General features: G+C 44.5%; 2 protein-coding genes across 8 annotated transcripts in view; one reads left to right on the top strand and one right to left on the bottom strand.

The window, feature by feature from the left end:
• The window catches only part of Cops7b (COP9 signalosome subunit 7B), a 31,166-nt gene extending 10,480 nt beyond the window's left edge, over positions 1-20,686 (bottom strand). For 2 of the 7 annotated variants that reach the window (XM_036173250.1, XM_036173255.1), the window contains exons 1-3: positions 14,045-14,125; positions 12,085-12,262; positions 8,239-8,314 (exon numbers count right to left, since the gene is read on the bottom strand). In XM_036173250.1, coding sequence (XP_036029143.1) covers positions 8,239-8,314; positions 12,085-12,246 — 238 coding nt within the window. In that variant the 5' untranslated portion in view covers positions 12,247-12,262; positions 14,045-14,125. Of the gene's footprint in view, positions 1-8,238; positions 8,315-12,084; positions 12,263-14,044; positions 14,126-19,217; positions 19,788-19,898 lie in introns of those variants that run through there. The other 5 variants (XM_036173253.1, XM_036173252.1, XM_036173254.1 and 2 more) reach the window with 5 other exon arrangements.
• Positions 20,200-23,712, top strand: part of Pde6d (phosphodiesterase 6D) — a 45,131-nt gene continuing 41,618 nt past the window's right edge. Inside the window, exon 1 of the mRNA XM_036173258.1 lies at positions 20,200-20,692. Coding sequence (XP_036029151.1) covers positions 20,643-20,692 — 50 coding nt within the window. The 5' untranslated portion in view covers positions 20,200-20,642. The remainder of the gene's footprint in view (positions 20,693-23,712) is intronic.

The following is a 23,712-nucleotide window of genomic DNA, read 5'->3' as shown; positions in this document are numbered from 1 at the left end:
AGCAAACACTCCATCAGCAGTCCCTACCTTCTCTGAAAGATCAGATGCTTCCAGAGAGCAAAGACTCAGTCTCTACACAGGAGTTTAGTTTGGAAGCCAGATGTGAACAAACAAAATTACATGACCAGATATCAGGACTGTCTGTCTGTCTGTCTGTTTGTTTGTTTGTTTGTTTTTCAAGACAGGGTTTCTTGTGTAGTTTTGGTTCCTGTCCTGGATCTCGCTCTGTAGACCAGGCTGGCCTCGAACTCACAGAGATCTGCCTGGTTCTGCCTCCCTAGTGCTGGGATTAAAGGCATGCGCCACTGCCACCCGGCATGACCAGCTATCTTAATGGGATACTGTTGGTGCCCCTTGTGAAGCTCAGTTAAGTTCAACAATCCTTCATTGAGCAAGTTGTGTGCAACGCACACACGGCTTACAGGGAATCAAGGATGAATAAGACTCCAGGCTTTGTCGGGGCTGCACCACACACCTCCAGGAGCGCCAACTATGTGGTGCTCAATAACCCTGGATGTGTCCTCAAGTTTGTTTTGTTTTATTGTTAATTTTTTGAAGAGAAAGGAGTTGAGACAGGGTTTTATGTAACACAGGCTGACCTGACACTCATTATGTAGCCGGGGATGACCTTGAATTCCTGATCCACCTGCCTTGGCCTCGGCCTCTCAAGTGCTGGGATTGCAGGTGCAAGGCGCCATGTCCACCCAGCCTCAGTCCCACAATCACATGTAGCAACAGCTACAAGTGCAAAGTTCAAACTACCAGAAGAAATCTACAAACTACCAGAAGAGATACGCAGAAGGCAAGGAGGACAAAGAGAAGAGACTAAAGAAAGACAAGAAGAGAAAGGGACACAGAGAGAGAAAAAACAAACACAATCTCGTTTGGGAGGCACAAAAAAAACTAAACAAAGGTTTCATGGAAGAAGAGTTTGAGACGAACCTTGAGGAATGAGCAAACTTTTAGTAATGACAATGGTCACGGTAGCAGCTACCGTGACAGAGCAGAGCCATGCATGCACATGCAGCTCATCCTCACAGCCACTCCACGAGACAAGATTCCAAATGGCCTCAGCCATAATTCTGGATTCCAAAACACTGAATTTTGTTTTGTTTTGTTTTTCAAGACAGGATTTCTCTGTGAAGCCCTGACTATCCTATAGTTCACTCTGTAGACCAGGCTAGACCGGAATTCAGAGAACCACCTGCCTCTGACTCCTGAGTGCTGGGATTAAAGGAGTTCAACACCACCACCCAGGTGAATTTTTTTTTCTTAAGCAGAATGTTGAAATTTATCAAGCAACAATTCCTACCTTGAACTGAGGCTAGTTTTTTATCCTACTTGTGAATATTCACTTGTTTTGTGGGAAAATTATGAATATGTTTAACTTCAGCTATTGCTTACATCCCATGAGATTACAGAAAAAGGCACATATAACAAATTATCTTTCTCTAAAAATATTTTCATTATATTTAATTGTGTGGGTATGTCTATGTGTGGGTATCTGCACAAGTATTGGATCCCTGGAACTGGAGTTGTAGGTGGTATTGAGATGCCTGGTGTGGGTGCTGGGAACTGACCTCCAGCCCTCTGCAAAAGCAACATGTGCTCTTAACTGCTATCTCTCCAGCCCTATGTTACCTATTAAAATCCCTAAAACTCTAAATCCTGAAAACATTTAGCCTAAAGACTTGAAAAACTACCAGGAGGCAGAGGCAGGGGGATCTCTGTGAGTTTAAGGCCAGCCTGGTCTACAGCGTGAGTTCCAGGACAGTCAAGACTACACAGAGAAACTCTGTCTTGAAAAATAAAAACAAACAAACAAAAAGATTTGTATAATTGCTCTCATTTTACAGATAGGGAAACTAGGGTACACACGTGATTATTTAACTTGCTAAAAGACAGACAACTAGTCCAAGTGGATCTAGACTCTAATGCAGGCAGTCTGGTGCCAGGATCTGTGTGATACTGCCTACTTAGACAGTGACAAAAGATGGTCATCAGAACCAAGAGCAGGTCAGAGAAGTGCCATGCACTCAGAAGCAGTAACCTGCTCCATCTGACAGCAACACAGAGTGAGTAAGTGAGCAAGGCCAGTGAGGTGGGAAGGAGTGCCAAGGGAACAGGAGGGGTCTTGAGTACCAGGCTACTTTTATAGGCTCAGAAAAGAGAAACTCAAAGCGAGTCCACCAAAATCAGGAACAAGCAAGGCTGTCCACTCTCCCCATACTTATTCAATATAGTACTTGAAGTTCTAGCTAAAGCAATAAAACAACTAAAGGAGATCAAAGGGATAGATATTAGAAAGGAAGAAGTCAAACTTTCACTATTTGCAGATGGTATGATAGTATACACAAGTGACCCCAAAAATTCTACCAGGGAACTCCTACAGCTGATAAACTCCTACAGTAAAGAGGCAGGATACAAGATCAACTAAAAAATATCAGTAGCCCTCCTATACACAAACGATAAAAGGGCTGAGGAAGAAGTCAGAGAAACATCACCCTTTACAATAGCCACAAATGATAGAAAATACCTTGGGATAACACTAACTAAAGAAGTAAAGGACCTTTTTGATAAGAACTTTAAGTCTCTGAAGAAAGAAATTGAAGAAGATGTCAGAAAATGGAAAGTTCTCCCATGCTCATGGAAGGTAGGATTAACATAGTAAAAAAATGGCAATCTTACCAAAAGCAATCTACAGATTCAATGCAATCCCCATCAAAATCCCAACACAATTATTCACAGCCCTGGAAAGAATAATACTCAACTTCATATGGAAAAAAAAAAGACCCAGGATAGCTAAAAGAATCCTGTATAATAAAGCAACCTCTGGAGGCATCACCATCCCTGACCTCAAACTCTACTATAGAGCTATAGTAATAAAAACAGCTCGGTACTGGAATAAAAATCAACAATACGGACCAATGGAATAAAACTGAAGACCCTGACATTAATCTGCACATATATGAACATCTGATTTTGACAAAGAAGCCAAAACTGTACAATGGAAAAAAGAAAGTATCTTCAACAAATGGTGCTGGCATATCTGAATGTCAACATGTAAAAAATTGCAAATAGATCCATATCTGTCATCATGCACAAAACTCAAGTCCAAGTGGATCAAAGACATCAACATAAATCCAGTTACACTGAACTTGATAGAAGAGAAAGTAGGAAGTACTCTTGAATGCATTGGCACAGGAGATCACTTCCTAAATATAACACCAGCAGCACAGACACTGAGAGTAACAATTAATAAATGGGACCTCTTGAAACTGAAAAGCTTTTGTAGGGCAAAAGACACAGTCAATAAGACAAAAAGACAGCCTACAGAATGGGAAAAGATCCTCACCAACCCCACATCTGACAGAGGATTGATCTCCACAGTATATAAAGAACTCAAGAAACTAGACATCAAAATACTGAACAATCCAATTAAAAAAATGGGCTAAAGAGCTAAACAGAATTTTCAACAGAAGAATCACAAATGGCTGAAAGAAATTTAAAGAAATGCTCAAAATCCTTAGTCATCAGAGAAATGCAAATCAAAACGTCTCTGAGATATCACCTTACACCTGTCAGAATGGCTACGATCAAAAACACTAATGACAGTCTATGTTGGAGAGGATGTGGAGCAAGGGGAACACTCCTCCACTGTTGGTAGGAGTGCAAACTTGTACAACCACTGTGGAAGTCAGTATGGCAGTTCCTCAGAAAACTGGGAATCGATCTACCTCAAGACCCAGCCGTACCACTCTTTCTTGGGCATATACCCAAGGAATGCTCAATCATACCACAAAGATAGATGCTCAACTATGTTCATAGCAGCATTATTCATAATAGCCAGAACCTGGAAACAACCTAGAGGCCCATCCACTGAAGAATGGATTAAAGAAAATGTGGTACATATACACAATGGAGTACTACTCAGCAGAGAAAAACAATGACAGCATGAGGTTTGCAGGCAAATGGATGGATCTAGAAAATATCATCCTGAGTGAGGTAATCCAGACTCAGAAGGACAAACATGGTATGTACTCACTCATAAGTGGATACAATCAGACTGCAACCCACAGATCCAGGGAAGCTACCTAGCAAGGAGGACCCTAGGATGACTGTGGCTTATAACAAGTTTTGGGTTTGCCCAACCACTGGGCAAGCTTTAGTGAGCATTTCACTATTAGGCTAAGAATTTGTACCGTATCAAGCTGATGAAAGAAAACACTGGCTGTACTTTCAGAAGGGGAGGCTAAAATCTTTTTAGAATATGGATTAGCCTATAGAAAAAATGTCTGCCGTAAATCAAACAGTGAAAGGGAAGATGAATAGGAATCTCACTTACACAACTTAAGTAAAACATAGCTCTCTGAACAGATGAGGATAGGTTTCTTCTGTATCTCAGAATCTAATCAATATTATAGATGGTCATGAGCCACCATGTGGTAAAAGAAACCAATGGTCTTTTTTTGTTTGTTTGTTTTTCAAGATAGGGTTTCTCTATGTAGCTTTGCGCCTTTCCTGGAACTCACTTGGTAGCGCAGGCTGGCCACGAACTCACAGAGATTCGCCTGGCTCTGCCTCCCGAGTGCTGGGACTAAAGGCATGCGCCACCACCGCCCAGCTAATCAATATTTATATGTATAATTCAGCTATTATTTGGCTTAAAAGGGCTTATTGGGAAATGTTATCATTTTTACTATTTTCTACAGAGAAAATATTTTCCAGTTTCAAATAACCTTGGTCTCTTGAATTATAACCTGTTTTTAATTTCAAAAAAGAAAAAAGAAAAGGCCAGGCATATCATATTTAACCCTTTTATTGGCTTCCTCAACTCAAGGAACCGACCTTGTGCATGCTAAGCAAGAGCTCCACCACTGAGCCACACACCCATCCCTTTATTTAAGCACTATGAGAACAACCCAAAGATCCACTGGCTGGTGAAGAGCATCACATGGTGCATCTATCAAGTGGAGCAAGACTATGGTGCCAAGGGTTGAGGTCTGCTGACCCTCCAGACATCATGCTTGGGTACAGAAGCCAGACCTAGAATGAGTGAGTGGCAGCTACCTGTGATCACAGTAGGAATAGGGACTGATTGCTAAGGGATGAAGGGCATATTTTGGCTTTGACAGAGATGTTCCCAAGTCATACCACGATAATGGTTGTATACCTCTGTGGATTCACTAAAAACCACCGCCTCATACTCACTGGAAACGGGGGGGGGGGGGGGGGGGGGGGAGGGCGGGGCTGAATAAAGGTAACATTTGCATATGTAAGAACCTCACCCCTGATTACGTAGTTTCCTAACGTTTATTGACTATTATTGTGTGGGTGTGTGTATAATGTGTGAGTGTGAGCATAGCCATGCTATGGTGTGCATGTAGAGGTCAAAGAACAACTTTCCTGAGTCAGCTCTCTTCTTTGACTCTGGCTTCCAGGGATTGAACACAAGTTGTCAGCCTTGCACAGCAAGTGTTCTACCTACTAAACCATCTTGCCAGCCCCCTCCTGATTTAAGATTATAATTTAAGACCATTCAAAAATTGCCCTTATCAGAGAAGCTGCTTCTTGCAATAAACGATAATTAACACAGAGACCCACAGCTGGACAGCGTGTAAACAGTCCAGAGAGACGGTCCCCATCACTCCTCCAGGCTCAGGGATCTGTGCAGAAGAGGATGGGGACGACTGCAGGAGTCAGAAGTAGTAGACACACAGGACTGACGTACACATCAACCTAGAGACTGTGACAGCAGACACAAAACATGCACAAGCTTCAACCAGACATAATCCCAGCACTGAGAGGGAAGACAGACACAAGGTCCCACCCCTAACCAAGAAGCTATTTGTGAGTGACACCTGCAGGGGAAGGGAAATCAGTTTTCTCCAATGGCGTGTCGCTGAGCACATCAACTGTACTCCAGGGCAGGTTCCATGCCCAGGAGTGCGAGGCAACACTGAATGGACACCATGGTTTTGATGAGAGCCTTTTGCTTTGTTTTTGTTTTGTTTTACTTTTTTTTTTAAAAAAGATTTATTTATTATATATGTAGTGTCCTGCCTGAAGGTCAGAAGAGGGCACCAGATCTTATTATAGATGGTTGTGAGCCACCATGTGGTTGCTGGGAATTGAACTCAGGACCTCTGGAAGAATAGCCAGTGCTCTTATCCTCTGAGCCATCTCTCCAGCCCCCTTGTTTTACTTTTTATTTTTTGTCTTATTGTTTTCTGTTTTTACTTTGGTTTTTATTTTTTTATTTTCAAGAGAGAGAGAGAAATCATGAAGTTGGGTAGATAGGGAGGTAGGAAGGATCTGGGAGGAGTTGGTAGGGAAAAAATATGATTAAAATATATTGTACGGCCAGGAGGTTGTGGTACACATCTTTAATCCCAGCACTTGGGAGACAGAGCCAGGCAGATCTCTGTGAGTTCAAGGCCAGCCTGGTCTACAGAGCAAGATCCAGGACAGGCACCAAAACTACACAGAGAAACCCTGTCTTGAAAAAAAGAAAAAAAAAAAAATTGCATGAAAAAAATTACCCAAAAAAAGTGAAAATAAAAACATTTCCAGGCGGTGGTGGTGCACACCTTTAATCCCAGCACTCGGGAGGCAGAACCAGGTGGATCTCTGTGAGTTCGAAGCCAGCCTGGTCTACCAAGTGAGTTCCAGGAAAGGCGCAAAGCTACACAGAGAAGCCCTGTCTCGAAAAACCAAAAATAAATAAATAAATAAATAAATAAATAAATAAATAAATAACATGCAAACGGGCTCAGTGGTACAGTGGTTTATTATGAAATAGAAAAAATGAATGTAGACATGATGGCACATATCTGTAAGATAAGAAAGTGGGAGGTTGAGGCAGGAGGATCCAGAGTTAGAAGTCAGCCTGAGCAACACAGCAACACCCTGACTTAAAAACAAAATTAAGTATCTTAAATATGGATTGGGCAAAGGCTTGGGAAAGGCAAAGTATGAGACTGCATACACAAGCTAATTATCCTATATAACCCAAAACAAGCATGAGGGGGGAAAACACCTAGCATCATAATGCTAATGGTGACTTCATGGTCTATAACATTTTATTATTTTTCAAATTCTCTTCAATGTTGTGGTATTGTGTTCCCCGAAATATTGTGCCTGCTAATTATCTGGGGTCAGAGAACAGGACGGCCACAATATTAAACACAGAGGATAGACAGTGGTAGCCTTTAATCCTAGCATTCCAGAGGCAGAGATCTACCTGGATCTGTGTGTGTTCAAGGATACAGCCAAGCATGGTGACTCACACCTTTAATCTCAGAAAGTGAGCCTTTAATCCCAGGGAGTGATGGGTAGAAAACAGAAAGATAGATAAGGCATGAGGACCAGAAACTAGAAGCATTTGGCTAGTTAAGCTTTTAGGCTTTGAGCAGCACAGTTCAGCTGAGATTCATTCTGGATGAGGACTGAAAGGCTTACAGTCTGAGGAAACAGGGTCAGCTGAGGAACTGGCAAGGTGAGGAAGCTGTGGCTTGTTCTGTCTTCCAGTATTCACCCCAATAACTGGCCTCAGGTTTGATTTTATTAATAAGACTCTTTAAGATTCCTGCTACACAATATAGTAATCTTATTTTGGTAACAATCAAGTTGGGCAAGGTGGTTCATCCTTATAATCTCAGCACTCAAGAGAATGAAGCAGGAATATTCTGAATTTAAGACCAGCCTGTTATACATAACCCTTCTCAAAAAACAAATACAGCAAAATAAGAATTTAATATTTAAAACACTGAACAGGTGTGATGAAGCATGCCTTTAGTTCCAGGAGGCAGAAGTAGGTATATTTTTGTGAGCTCAAGGCCAGCCTGTTTTCCATGCCAGCCAGGGCTACATAGTAAGACTGTCTAAAAAAACCAAAACACTGGATTATTTTGCTAGGTGAGTGTCCTACAAACACTAGTTCTCAAGATGCTGATCTGGGAAATAAACAAGGGCTCTGTTCACAGGCGCGCGTGCGCGTGCGCGCGTACACACACACACACACACACACACACACACACACACACACACGTAAAACCCATTTTATGCCTAGGACATGGTTTTCAGGGAAATCCTTCCATGAAATTACCTTCAGAGCACAGAAGATAGAGATATAGTCAAGTCAATAATTAGACCTGCCTACCCTGCCCACACCCTACAAACAGCTCAACAGTTCAGACAAACTTCTTAAAATCTTCTGAAGGATCTTATCCAACTCACCTATGTAATCCGGGTATGTTCCATAGGCAAACAGGTTCAGCAACTGCAAATATGCAGCATTAGCTCCTTCTGCAAGCTGAAGAAGGACAAGAAAAGTTCACCACACAACAAATTTCCACTAATCACTTCAATATTCTGATACAGGACATGTGACCAAATGCCAAAGATGTCATGGCCATTTCTTCTGTACTATTTGATTAGGTAGTTCCGAAGGTCCTTTCCACTTCTGATTCTTGGAGAAAAACTAAACAAGGTTATTTAAGTCCAAAAGTGAATCTTCTTCCTTCCTCAGGAAGACATTTTGCACAACATATAAGATGTTCAGGGGGCTGGAGAGATGGCTCAGAGGTTAAGAGCACCGACTGCTCTTCCAGAGGTCCTGAGTTCAATTCCCAGCACCCACATGGTGGCTCACAACCATCTGTAATGAGATCTGGTGCCCTCTTCTGTATACATAATAAATAAATATTTTTTTAAAAAAATGATGTTCAAGTAGCTTCTTCTTCTTCCTCCCCCTCTTCCTGCCCCTGCCAGCCACTCCACCACAAAGCTTTGTGCACTAGAGGCACTTCAAGTCCTCTGCCTTAAAACAAATACTGAAGACTGGGAGAGTCTTGCCTAACATGCACACAGAGCTAGGTTCAATCCACACTGCATAAACTGGGCATGGTGGCACAGGCCTGCACTTCCTCAGCAGGTGGACACAGGAGGATCAAAAGTTCAATATCACCCTCAACTACCTACTGAGTTCAAAGCCAGCCTGGATTACTTGCAAATGAGAACCTGTCTCAAATGAAAACCAAGAGTGTGGTAATCCCGTCCACATACCAACTTGGTATCATGTCTATTTCTTTTGTTGTTGTGCATGATGTGCGTATTGTATGTGTGTGCGGTCATGTCTGCAATGCACATGTGTACGCTCACAGAACAACTTTATGGAGTCTATTTTCTTTGAGAACCACTTATAAAGGTTCTCAGAGATCAAACTCAGGTCATCAGGCTTCTGTGGCACTCTTACCCAATGAGCCATCTTGCCAGCCCCCAACTTAGTACGATGACACCCACTATCAATCAAATCTGAACAACCTGTATAGATAGTTCCAAGTTTCAGCACTAAATATGAACTATGAACCCTGGCAATATTAGCACAGTGTAACATGTGACAGAAAGGCTATAATGGAACAGAGTTATTATCCTGAGCCAAATAAAAACGTTCATTAATTTATTTCACTTATGTTGGTGGCAAAATGATATCCATGGGAAAAATTGCAGAGAGCAGCTGAGTCACCTTGCACAGGCCCGTAATCTCTGCTACTTGTAAAGCTAAAGGAATAAGATCAGAAGCTCCAGGCCAGCCTGAGCTACAGGCTTAGGAAACTTAGCAAGACCTTGGCTCAAAATAAAAGTAAAAGGAGGGCTTGGACATGGTTACGAGGCAGAGCCCTTGCTTAGCATGCAGAATACCGTAGGTGAGTCCTCAATGAGACACACACTCACCAAGTCTTCCAACTTACCAAATTCCATAAAGCAAAACAGGAACAACACTATTCTATTTTAGCTATCTAAAAAGGAGTTCCCGGGGCTGGAGAGATGGCTCAGAGGTTAAGAGCACTGACTGCTCTTCCAAAGGATCCGGTTCAATTTCCAGCACCCACATGGCAGCTCACAACTGTCTGTAACTCCAGTTCCAGAAGATCCAAAACCCTCACACAAACATACATGCAGGCAAAACACCAACACACATAAAATAAAAATAAAAATGTAAAAAAATAAAAAAATAAAAAATAAATTTAAAAAGGAGTTCTAATAACCACATTCATCATTTCAGAATGCTGAAAAGCCACTAGCTTCTTCCTGGCTCAAGACAGGGACAACAGAAACAGTAGGCAGAGAAGGTGACTTGGTAAGGCCCAGCAAGCACCAACGTGAGAGTGTTAGCACCCTATATACTTCAAGCTGCCATTTCAGAGTGGAAGAAGTCAGTAAAGAACACTGAATGTAGCCCCACTTTTCACACACTGCAAAGCTAGCCGGAATAGACTGTTTCCTCTAGTGCAGGCACTCCAAAACTTCCCTGACTCGCTAAATTGTAAGGTCTCGCCAGCTTGCTTTTCATCCATTTCTTCTTAGCCAGTTTTCAACAGTCACAAAAACAATGACTTGGCATGCTCATTCAGGTTTTTCATGAATCTGAAGAGACAATTACAGCTGGTCAGCTTTTCTACTGGAAAATGAGCTTAGCCAAACACAGTGGCACTCTCCTGTAATCCCAGCACCTGGCAGATGGAAACAGGAGGAACAGGATCGAGGCCAGCCTAGGAAACATGAGAGTCAATCTCAAAAAACCAAACTAAACCAAAACAAAAAGCCTAATTCTCAAATCTTCCTCAAAGAATTATTGATTGAATCTTTACTGAAAGTCTACTATGTGTCAGGCTACGTCCTCAGCCCAAGGAAGCAATGGTAAGCACAAAAGATTTTACTCTCACAGACCTTAGTATAACAAGCAAGTTACATTAAATAAAACTCACAATTGGGCCAGGTAGAGGTGACGCATGCCTTTAGTCCCAGGACTCAGGAGGCAGAGGCAGGCAGATCTCTATGAGTTTGAGGTCAGCCTGATCTACAAAGTGATATCCAGGGCAGCCAGGATTACACTGAGAAACCCTGTCTTGAAAAAAACAAACAAACAAAAAAAAAAAAAAACAAAAATGAACCAATCAAACAAAAAACTCTTACAATTAACAAAATAAAAGTCAGGCTGGCTGGGAATGTGGCTCGTTGGTACAGTGCTTGCCTACCATGCATGCATGAAGCCTTAGGTTCAATCCTCAGCACCAAATAAAACCAGATATGGTAGTACATGCCTATAATCCCAGAACAGAAGTACTGGAATTTCAACTCATCTCAAGCTACATGCTAAGTTTAAAGGCCTCAACACAGACAAGATCCTGTCTCAAAACAAACAACAACAACAACAACAACAACAACAACAACAACAACAAAGTGGCTCATTTCCACCTCTGGTCATCACAGGAAGAAGAACCACCTGTGAGGCAGTCACAGTAACTCCAGTTTCCTGATCAAGAGAAATAAGCCAACATACAGTACTGAGCCCTGTAACCCGAAGGCTCACACCTCAGCTTACACTTGGCTCTGAGATAAAGCTGACAATAGATAGCAACGGTGTCATGTGGCCATGAAGGTAAACTACCTAACTAATGCCAACACATCCTATAGGCAGACAACTACCACCAAGAACACTAGGGCCACCCTCAGCTGCATCCAGCAAATGATTAACAAGAAGTATCTTGGTCTAGGTCAGCAGACAGTGGTCATGCACACAGAGAGTGTCATCCTACACAGGCAGAAGCCTGTGATGGCAGAGGGCACAGATCCTGCCCCACCAACACACTGACTCTTCTGAGAGCTCCCTCCAATGCACAAATACATCTGTAATTTTCTCAAAAGAACAAATAAAAACAACAACAACAAAACCCGTGTCTACAGTGAGAAGCAGAGACTGGGAAGCATAAGTTGCTTTACATCCCATTATTCTTCAACAAATCTCATTTTTAATGTACAATGACCAAAACTGACTCCAACAATAAAACAACACTACTTGTGTCGACATCATTCGTACCTTCTTACTGTCTTTCAGATAACTAACAACACAATCTGATTTTATCCAAGTTTAAGGGAACACTGGATAAAGACTCTCCCCACCAATTCCAATTACCAGGGTACCAAACAAGTCCACAGTCAATGCTGAAATTTGCTGGAAACCTGGAGAATCAGAAAGCTATAGCATAGAGAAGACTGACACTGTCTGAAAACTATTCTTACCTCCTGAACATTGGCCAACTCCAGCAGTTCTCCAAACACATATACTCCAGGAGCCTCCAGCACCTGGCTTATGAGAGTGGTGAGGGCTGAGCCACTGGTACCTTTGGCTAATAAAATAAACTGCTCTAGGAGGTTGCTTGAAGGTTTCTGTTCACCTGCCATTCTCCAGTCTTGAGATCTGTCCAAAAAGAAAACAGGCCAGTCATTCTACTACCTTCTCCTTTCCAAAGTGTGGATTTAAGGCTGGGTCAGACGCAAGGACATTTTTGGTTTTGGTTTTTTGAGACAAGGTTTCTCTGTGTAGCTTTGTAGCCTGTCCTGGAACTCACTCTGTAGACTAGGCTGTCCTCAAACTCACAGAGATCTGCCTGCCTCCGCCTCCCGAGTGCTGGGACTAAAGGCGTGTGCCACCACTGCCCTGTCAGATATTGCTTTTTAATTAGTTTTTTTCTATGACAGCATTTTGTCTGCACATATGAATGTACACCATGTTCCCGCCTGGTGTCCACAGAAGCCAGAAGAGGGCATCAAATCCCCAGAGGCTGGAGTTAAAGGTCCTTTGAAAGAGCAGCCAGTGCTCCTTTTTTTTTTGTCTTGAGACAGGGTTTCTCTGTGTAGCCCTGGCTGTCCTGGAACTCGCTTTGTAGACCAGACTGCCCTCGAACTCAGAGATCCATCTTCCTCTGCCTCCAGAGTGCTGGGATTAAAGGTGTGTGCCACCACTGCCCAGCCAGCCAATGCTCTTAACAGCTGAACCATTTCTACCACCTGCAATGCAGATATTGTATTGTCATCGTCAAGGTATTAGGTACAGAAGAGTTCAACAACTGTATAATACAGTATATGATGAAAGTGTACGGGCACTAAAGGAATCCCAAATAAAATTTTCTTCCAGAAATGATACACACTGAAGAGTGACAAAACGAAAGAAAAGGTGTGTGTGTGTGTGTGTGTGTGTGTGTGTGTGTGTGAACGAAGAAAAAAAAAAAAACCTCAAAGACGAGCCCTTTCAGGATATTAGGAAAAGTAAGTATGTTGCCTCACCAGGGTTACCTAAGAAGATCCTGTCACAAACAGAAAAAGTGGCCTAGCGTTGGTGGCGCACACCTTTAATCCCAGCACTCAGGAAGCAGAGCCAGGCAGATCTCTGTGAGTTCAAGGCCAGCCTCGTCTAGAGTGAGATCCAGGACAGGATCCAAAACTACACAGAAAAACCATCTCGAAAAACTGAGAGAGGGAGGGAGGAAGGGAGGGAGGGAGGGAGAGAGAGAGAGAGAGAGAGAAAGAGAGAGAATAGAAAACAAAATCCTGGGGAGAAAAAAAGAAAGCTGAGGAATGGAAGAAGAAAAGGAGAAGGAGAGGAAGACAGGAAGAAGACAGATGAGAAGAAAACTAAGTTATAAAATGAGGAACAAAACCTGGTCCCTCTCCACCCTGCAAACACACACAACTGAAAAGACAGGTGGACTCTCAGCCAAGAGACTAAGTGAAAGGAGCAGGGTGTGAAGGGTGTTGGGGATGGGAAGAAACTGAGGTGCCTCTGAAAGATCTCAATCTCAAGAGCAATGTCTGTGGGGATACCCTGGATGGAATAAGATGATGATCGACGTTTTTTCTTCTGAAGTGGGAAGCTCCTCGAGGAGGCGGATAGGGACGGAGTGGAGATGAATGCCCGTCTCGGGAAGACGCTATTCTGAAGAGCCAAAAGGGGTCAAAGGAAACAGCCTCTGTGGGAAGGGGCGCATCGAGGGCAGCTACCGCGTGGAAGATGACAGTCGCAAGCTAGAATGAACGTCAGGACTGATGGGCTTGCTCCTAGCCACCAGCACAGTGAGGACCTCCCGGCGTCCTGCAACGGGGGCGGGGCGGCGTGGCCATCGGCTTTCTTGGGAAAGCCTGCAGGAGCGAAGCTGGAGGTCCATCCAAGACCAGTGGGGCCTGCGCCCTTGCTGTCCCCTACCTGTCTGCGCCGACTCTCTGTCCTCTTCGCCGGTGTCTCGGCCTCCCAGAGCCTGCCTGCAGGTTGTCAAGCTTCCATGATCGGCCGGGCGTCCGGCGCTTTTCTGTCTCCGCCGACCCGTCACCGGTGCTGTTCCCCCGGAAGCCTCCCACCCCTGCACTCGAGTTCCGCCTACACAATGTTCCCGCTAGCCTTTCACAACCTCCCACCTAGAGTGAGGCTGAAGCGGGAGAAGAGGGTCCCTGCCCAGCTGCAGCCCCAGAACTGGGAGGAAAGGCAAGTAAAGCATAACGCCCGCGGAGAGGAATGTGGCCTAGGTAATTCTAGGGCTTCTATAGTGGCTGTCATCATCACTACCCTGGGGCAAAAATTTTGCACCCCTTTGGCTGAACTTTCTTTACAGGTGAGCCCTCAGGCAACTGCGGCTACCCTGCCTGGCATTCTGACACACTATTTATTGAACTATTTTTCTATGTGACAGATGTCCATATTTATCTTGCCAGATTCTCATAAAACTGTGATCTGTATAAAATATTCTCATTTTCTGATATGCTAACTAAGGCTAACAAGTTCAAGTCAGTAAGTGGCAATGTTGGAATGCAGACTCATGGAAGCCAAAGATAATGTTCTTAACCTCTATTCTGAAACTGTTTACAAATAAGCAGATGGAAGACTAGAGAGAGATGGCTCAGCGGTTAAGAGCCTTTGCTGCTGCAGAGGACTCAGGTTGGATTCTCAGCACCCACATGGCAGCACACACCCACGTGGGAGCTTACACCCACCTGAAGTCCAGTTCCAGAGAAATCCAATGCCCTCTTTGGCTTCCTCGTACACTGTGTTCACATGGTGTGCATTCTACACTCAAGCACACACATGCACATTAAAAATAAATAAATATGTCTTTAAATTTTTAAGCAGTTGATGCATGCTAGAGTGGTGGTTCAGAGGTTAAGAGCATTGGCTGCTCTTCCAGAGGACCCAAGTTCAATTCCCAGCATCCACATGGTGGCTTTCAACTGTCTGAACTCTAGTTCCAAGGGATCCAACACCCTCTTTCTGACTTTCAGGCACTGTACACATGTGGTACACAGACGTGCATGCAGGCAAAACACCCATACACATAAAAAAAATTATTATTATTTTTTTTGGTTTTTCGAGACAGGGTTTCTCTGTGTAGTTTTGCGCCTTTCCTGGAACTCGCTTTGTAGCCCAGGCTGGCCTCAAACTCACAGAGATCCGCCAGCCTCTACCTCCCGAGTACTGGGATTAAAGGCGTGCGCCACCACCGCCCGGCCAAAAAAAAAAAAAAAAAAATTAAGTAAAAATAAATTGTAAGCAGTTGAGTTGGGCAAACAATGAGTGGTTCTATAAGCATAACATCTTTCATGGCATTGCATTTGGTACCGAGATAGCCAAGAGCTGCTATGAAATTAAATAGTTCAACAGATTTCTTCGGAGTGCACGGACACAGATTTTCAGACCCTGAAGACATGAAAAGTCCTTTCTACCTATTACACATTAGAATACACACATCAGAAAGGAGAGGAATGAAGAAATCTAGCACCAACCAGTTCATTCTTTTTTTAAATTAACATCTAGGTGCTGCAGAGAGAGTACTGGCCGCTCTGCCAGAGAACCCAGGTTCATTCCCAGCACCCACATGGCAGCTCACAACCATCTGTAACTCCAGTTCCAGGGGATCTGGTGCCCTCTTCGGGTCTCTAGGGACACCAGGCATGTGCATGGTGCACAGACATACATGCAGGCAAATAAATAACTTTAAATATCTATTTGTTCTAGCAGGAATTACAGAAGGTTATATGATCACAAAAACCAACTGTCCACAAAAAGCTCCAGTCTATCAAGTGCCATGAGAAAGATTGGAAGCATAGAAAAGAATAGATTGGGGAAGAAAAACTAGATATTTGGGTTTGGGTTTTTTGTTGTTGTTTGTTTTTTGGTTTTGTTTTTGTTTGTTTGTTTGGTTTTTCTTTTGTACCTTTAAAATGTGGAAGATGCTGGGCGGTGGTGGCACACGCCTGTATTCCCAGCACTTGGGAGGCAGAGGCAGGTGGATCTCTGTGAGTTTGAGGCCAGCCTGGTCTACAAAGTGAGTTCCAGGAAAGGCTCAAAGCTACACAGAGAAACCCTGTCTCGAAAAACAAACAAACAAACAAACAAACAAAAAAACCCTGGAAGACACCAGGCTTGGAGGCAATGTGGCTTTAATCCCAGCACTCAAGAAGCAGGCGGATCTCTCTAGTCCCCCTCCTCCCAGTCTTATTTATTTGTTTGTTTGTTACTTTATGAACTGGAGGGAGACAGCCCAATAGTCTTTTTTCCCTTGGAAATGGGACAGTTGTAAGCTGCCATGTGGGTGCTGAGAATTGAACCCAAGTCTACCAGAAGAGCAGCCACTGCTCCCAACCATTGAGCCATCTCTCCAGCCCATACTTTTTTATTTTTACAATGTCTTTCTCTCATATTTTCCTGTAAAAAATTCTATTAACCATATACTCAATGTTTCTTAAATTCAATGGAAAGAGCAAACTTAAACTACCCTATTATATTAATCACGTCTGGCTACAGGCAGCACTTTCATTATTGCCAGCCTGCTGCTCCCTTACAATGTACTTAATAACTTTCTCTTTCTCTAGAAACAATAAAATGGGACTGGAGAGATGGTGCAGTAGTTAAGAGCTCCCATTGCTCCACCCAGGTTCAGTTCCCACCACGCACATGGCAGTTTACAGCCATCCATACTCCAGTTCCAAGGGACCTGACACCCTCTTCTGACCTCCAAGGAGACCAACCACCCATATGGTGCACATACCCACATGCAAGCAAAACACTCATACACATAAAATAAATATTTTTGGCTGTGAGCCTAGCCTTTAATGGCTGAGCCATTTATCTCTCCATCCCACACATAAAATAAAATAAATAAATCCAAAACATTTTTTCAAATCTGTACTAAGGATGGAATGTAAGTGAGTAGTAAAGCTCTTGCCTAGCACATGCAAGATCATGGGTTCAATCCCCAACACTAATACAGAAAGAGATAATATGTATTTCAAAAGACACTAGTAAGAGAATGAAGACACATTCTTGGAAAAGATATTTGCAAAGTATATGTCAGGAAAAGAAATCTACAAGACTACATAAAGAACTACAAATCAGCCAGGTGGTGGTGGTGCATGCCTTTAATCCCAGCACTTGGGAGGCAGAGGTAGGCAGATCTCAGTGAGTTCGAGGCCAGCCTGCGCTACAAAGCAAGTTCCAGGACAGCCAGGACTATTACACAGAGAAACCCTGTCTGGGGGGGGGGGGGGGGGGGAGGGACGACAAAAAAAAAACAACCAAAACTACAAATCAGTAGGAAGACAAATGCCTAATTATAAAAAGTGGGCAAGCCGGGCGGTGGTGGCGCACGCCTTTAATCCCAGCACTCGGGAGGCAGAGCCAGGTGGATCTCCGTGAGTTCGAGGCCAGCCTGCTGTCCAAAGAGAGTCCCAGGAAAAAGGCACAAAGCTACACAGAGAAACCCTGTCTGGGGGGGGGGGGGGGAAGCGGGCAAAAGCTTTACGCATTTGACAAAAACACCATTTGAATAGGCAATTAAGATCGTCAACATCTGAAAAATAGAAATGCATACTTTAACAAAATACCACATTTAGCCAGAATGGCTAAAATTAAAATGACTTATGGCAAACACCCAGTGTTAACAAGAATGAACACCAACTAGAACATTCCTACAGAGTGAGCAAAAGCCTCAGTTTGGAAAACTGGCAATATCTACTACCACTGACCATATGCATGGTCTACAAGATTAACAACTTTTTCCCCTAAAATCTATGCAACATGTCCACAAAGGGAAGCATACAAGAATGCCCACTTCAGAATGTTTCGCTGTCAATGATAAAACTCAGATGTCCAAACTCTGAGTTTATACATACAACTTACCAACTGAAAAAAAATGGTACAAACACAAAAATATTGATTAACAAGATAGCCAGACATATACTATACACACAGTATAATCACATTTAAGTGAAATCTACATACAAATTCAAATACAGACAAAAAGCTAGGAGCCGTAAACCAAGAGAGTGGTTGATTACCTCCAGATATGAGGATTCAGTACTGATCGGGAAAGGCCATAATAAGTGCTGGAAATGTTCTACATCTTGATTTGGGTGATTTTGATGGTTATATATATCTTCTCTGTGAATGTATGTCACAGCTCAGTAACAAAGATAACTCAGGATTTAAAAAAATGTAACACGAGGGAAAAACTCTCACCCTTTAAGTCAGTGGTTCTCAATCTTCCGAGTGCTTCATGCTGTAGTGACCCCTAACCATAGAATTATTTTCATTGCTATTTCTTTCATTTTTTTAAAGATTCATTTCTTTTCTTTTCTTTTTTTTTTTGAGCTGAGGATCGAACCCAGGGCCTTGCGCTTGCTAGGCAAGCGCTCTACCACTAAGCTAAATCCCCAACCCCTTATTTCTTTTTTATTTATTTTATTAATTTATTTATTATGTATACAGGAGAGGGTGCCAGGTCTCATTATAGATGGTTGTGAACCACCACTTGGTTGCTGGGAATTGAACTCAGGACCTCTGGAAGAGCAGTCAGTGCTCTTAACCTCTGAGCCATCTCTCCAGCCCTCATTGCTATTTCATAACTGTAATTTTGCCACTGTTATAAAGTGCAATGTAAGTATTTTTTGTTTTTGTTTTGTTTTTCGAGAGTAGTTTTGCGCCTGTCCTGGAACTCACTTTGTAGACCAGGCTGACCTGGAACTCATAGAGATCCTCCTGCCTCTGTCTCCAGAGTGCTGGGATTACAGGTGTGCACCACCACCGCCCAGCTATAAGTATTTTTGGTAGAAGTTTGCCAAAGGGCTGTGACTGATGCACAGGTTGAGAACCACTGCTTTAAGTTAAAATGCCATTTCCACTTCAGCTAATGTCTTTTCTTTTGTGCCACTTATCAACTCCATCTTGAATCTCCTTATCTCCCTAAACAGTTATGTATCTTCCAAATGACAGTGTCATACCTTTCCCTTAACTCAGTACCTGAACAAAAAAAAGGAAGGAAGGAAGGAAGGAAGGAAAGAAGGAAGGAAGGAAGGAAGGAAGGAAGGAAGGAAGAAGTTTGCTGAATTACCTGAAAGGAAAAAATGGGTGGGTCCTCAAATGGGAACAGGAACAGGAAAGAAAGCCTACGGAAGGACATGGGCGTCTTTAAAGAAACAGAGGGATAAAAACAACTTTCCCTGTTTTCTGGGAAAATCATATTAAATGTTAAATTGAATGACAAAAAAATCAAGTTAAAATAGCAAGACGTATCTAGACTGAGACTATCACACTCTCACACTATTGCTCCTTTCAGGAAACCCACCAAATAAATGCTTATCTATTCTGAATTGCTCTAGTTGGGAAAATTGTTCAAGGGGAAAAACAATCACATTGTCATGCTGCTAAAAATATCGCCTCCCCAGTGTAGTGCAAAGAGACTAGACTACAGGTCAGTAGACTTAAAGCCAAATTCTAACTTTCTCAACTTTCTGTGATCTGCGGCCAGTCTGCCTCTCTGGTCCTCAATTTCCTCATATTTAAAAAATTAAAGATAAAAAGTTATCGGGTTGGCAAACTCTTTTAAGTCTTCCTATACTGACGTTGAGTATACATACAATCCTTAGCTCTCCCAGTCCGAAGCAGAAACACAACATAAACCCTGTAAAACAAGTAAAAATGCACCTCAGACTAATAAACTAGCACTATTTGAGGAAGTTATTTTGTTCTATTATCTTTCCATCTGTGGTTCGTTAGTTGTTTGCAGTCTTACCATGGTTTGCCGACTTCTGAGTTCCTTGTAAACAGAAGTTAACTGTCGGTGGGCTGTCATGTCTCCAGGGAGAAAGAGGACCTTCCCGCCGGGTTTCAAGAAACCGGATTCAGAAACCAACCCTAAAAAGGATTCCAAATTTGCGCACACTACGCGGCACACTGGAGCCTAAAGTTAGAAAGACCGAGCGCAGATTGTACTGGGATTTGTAGTCCCTGGCTTCTAGCGGTGAGCTGGGATAGCGTACTCCCTTGGAGACTGGGAAATGTAGTTTCTGCCACTTTGCACAGAGCAGCCTGCCATAGTCTCAGACCGCTAGTGTGCCCGGCGACCGGAGTAGGTGCCTCGAGCTTCTGAAGATTTCAAGCCACCGCTCCGCTGGGACAAACTCTAGGCAACAACAGGAACAAAATCCAGTCCTCCGGGACTCCTCCGGGAGGGCCTTTCCCACTGACGCTCTCCGTCCCCGAGCGAAGCCGCTGAGCGTTGCTATTGGCTATTCGGAATGCCAATCGCCGAGGCTGGCTTGCCATTGGCTTCAGGGCGGGAGCTCCACGACTAGAGGGAAGGCGAAGGGATCAGAAGCGGGAGCCGAGGGGAGGGAGAGGCCGGTTCGGGTCTGGCCGCCACCGCTGCTTGCCTGAGGGGTCCGGCCGGGCAGCGGCTCCGTCTCGGGTCCTGAGTACCGTCTGCGAGGCCCCGCCGAGCCAGCGTGGGAGGGCCGCAGGCGGCAGGCGCCGCATCATGTCAGCCAAGGACGAGCGGGCCAGGGATATCCTGAGAGGCTTCAAACTGTATCCGCCCGGGAGCAGGGGCGGGGCCGGGGCGGGCCGGGGAGGAGGCCGGGGCTCCGCGGAGCCGGGCCGCGGCGGGGGCGCCAGGTGGGCGCCGCGGCCACCTCGCCTGCCGGAGGGGGCAGGAGAGGAACGGCGTGCCGGGCCCCCCGGGAGGGACTGCGGACGGGAGGCGGGCACAGGGGCGCCCCGAGGGAGGAAGGGGACGTTGACGGAGCCCCGGGGGACGGAGGCGGAGGAGCCCTGGGACCTGGCTGCGCGAGGTGTCCGCCCCGAAAACCAGCGTCCTGGGGGCTGATCGGGGCTGCGAGGCTGGGAGGGGGCCGAGGGCGTGCGGCGGGCTGGCCTCCGAGCCTGCCCTGGAGCATCTTTGGCGGGAAGCCCATCAGGGAGCAGGGGAAAGTGACTCCAAGCAAGTGACCTTGTGTGAGATAACTGTACACGCTCTTGGGTTCCCCATCTCACTCCACACACACCCCCACCCAACCACCGCCAACCCCCCGTCTTGTTAACACAACTTCGCTTCCTCACTTGTGGCTCCTTCTAGGGCTGGAGTAGTGGGGAGGTGGGGAAAGGGAAATCCAAGACCAACCCCCACCTTAACACTTTCTTGGCCTTTGGAGCGTTGGATGGTCACTTTTCTCCTCAGCCACTCAAGTCCTCTTTCCAGCAAGATGAGGAGCATGAGCATGTGTGAGAGATACCTTGAGGTACTTTGGTTTTGACCTGACTCCTGGCAAAACTGGCTTTGTTCCTTGGCATGCTGTGTTTAATGCTGTATTATGGTGGAGCTGTTTACAATTCCCTGTGTTGAGGACACGGTACAATTGCCTCCGTGGACATGGTGTTGTATGCCTATTACCCCAGTACTTGGGAGATACAAGCAAGAGGGTCAGAAATTCAGGTCATCTCAGCTTCCTAGAGAGTTCAAGGCCAGCCTGAGTTGCGGGAGACCCTCCTTCATAAAGGAACAAAGTGAGGAGGCAGAGAAGAAGCACTTGCCTCGGGCCTGTTGTAGTGTGACTTTGGTCACCTCTCTCTATCGTAAGGAAGGTTTGCAGGGTTTGTTCTGTTTTGGAGACAGTGTCACATTATGCACCTCTGGCTGACCAAGAACTCGATTTGCAGACCAGGCTGGCCTCAGATAGAAATCCACCTGCCTTTGTCTCCAAAGTGTTGGAAGTACTAGGATTCAGAACGAGGTGAAATGTGTTCCAGTTTTACATTCTGCTGACCTTAATTTCTGCATACACCCCTTCCATACAGTATGGAATGTTCATAAGTTCCTCCCCCAGTGAAATGTAGCCATCACTTACTGAGCTCCTTCCTCCCCTGGAGGTTAGGAAAGCACTGTTCTCTGAGCAACCTGTTGTTTAAAGACAGGACCCATTTCATCTCTTCCACTATTTAATTGCTTTGTCATAGTCAGAAACCAAGGGTGGCTGGGCATGGTGACACTTGCCTTTGATCCCAGCACTCAGGGGGCAGAGGCAGGTGGATCTCTGTGTCATCAGGGTGACAGTAGAATTTAGAGTGCTCAGCAGGCGTGATAGATCCTGCTCATAACCCAGCACTTAGTGACTGGAGCAGGCAATTGTCTTGAGTTCAAGACCAGTCTAGGCTATAGAGTGAGACCCTTGCTCCAAAAAAGAAAAAGGACCAACCCCACCACAGTCTTAAAAGGGGTGGGGGAGTGGACTGGAAGCACAGACAAGGCCTTGGGTTTCCACAGCACCAGGGAGGAAGTTCTGGGTGCAGAAATGAAAATTCTTGGAGGGAAAACTAATGTACTGAGGTTCCGTTGGTTTGGTTAAGGGCAAGCAAGCAGCGTGTATTGAGAAAAAAAGAAACAGTTCCCTGCAGCTGGGAGGGGACTGGAAAGTGAGTTGCCCCGCTGTGCTTTTTAAAAACAGAAGGCTGCATCTCCTTACATATTGCCATTCATGATACACCTCAGTGTTTTAGATAGTGAAGTTTAGTAGGACTTTTTATAGCTTCCTGTACGGTTCTGTTTGTCTTTATAATGGAACGCCTAAGCAGATATGGATGACTGAAGTGTTAGAAAAGCTATAACATGACCTTTATTTTTCCTTTAAATAATTTATATTATTAATGTGTATGCTGTGGATAATAAACCATAGGCTGTGGGGAATTAAATTCCAGAAGCAACGCTTTTGTCAGATTATAATTAGCACTGCTAAAAACAAATGTTTGTAATAAATGAACATAGCAGAAAAGATTGCACATGTCCCCTTTACTCTTGACATGGACATGTTGAGAAAAAGGTTAAAGGGCAGATACAGAAAAGATTTAAAGCCTTGTGTGACGGCGTACGCCTTTAGTCCCAGGACTCAGGAGGCAGAGACAGGCAGATCTGTGAGGTTGAGGCCAGCCTGGGCTACAGAGCTGGTCTAGGACAGCCAGGGCTACACAGAGAAACTTTGACTTGAAAAACCAAAAAGAAAAGAGAAGAGTGAATTGGCCACTAAGTAGTGATGTTAGTGCTTCGGGAACAGGCTTTCAGGGGAGCTCGACCTGAGCTGATTGAATTATAAAACAAAGTGAAGCAGCCACGTAGAAGTTAGTAATAGGCTTTCTGTAGCCCAGTAATAGGTTTCGCTGCCGACACAATGAGCTAGATCAAGCCGAAATAAACAGTAGGTTTATTTGAGCAAAGCAACTTCCTGGTAGTTCTCCAGTCCCAGAGATGGAGGCCGGAGAAGCTACACGCCTGAACTAAAGCAGGGAGAGTATATAGCGGTAGGTGAGGGATGGTGATTTGTCCTCCACAGGCTGGGTTTGTGCCCAAGTATGGTTAAAAACTGAATGCGTAGGCAGGTGACTTAGGCTTCTGGCAACTTCAGGAGACTCTGTAGACCAGGCTGGCCTCAAACTCACAGATATGCCTGCCTCTGCTGCCACCACATTCCACCCAGGCTTCTGCTGTCATCGCCGACCCCCCCCCCACACACACACACCTGAGGACCGAACCCAGGGCCTTGCGCTTGCTAGGCAAGCAC

The sequence above is a fragment of the Onychomys torridus genome, chromosome 23, assembly GCF_903995425.1.
Source record: "Onychomys torridus chromosome 23, mOncTor1.1, whole genome shotgun sequence".
In the NCBI taxonomy this organism is placed as follows: domain Eukaryota; kingdom Metazoa; phylum Chordata; class Mammalia; order Rodentia; family Cricetidae; genus Onychomys; species Onychomys torridus.
This window is presented reverse-complemented; position numbering and strand designations above follow the sequence as displayed.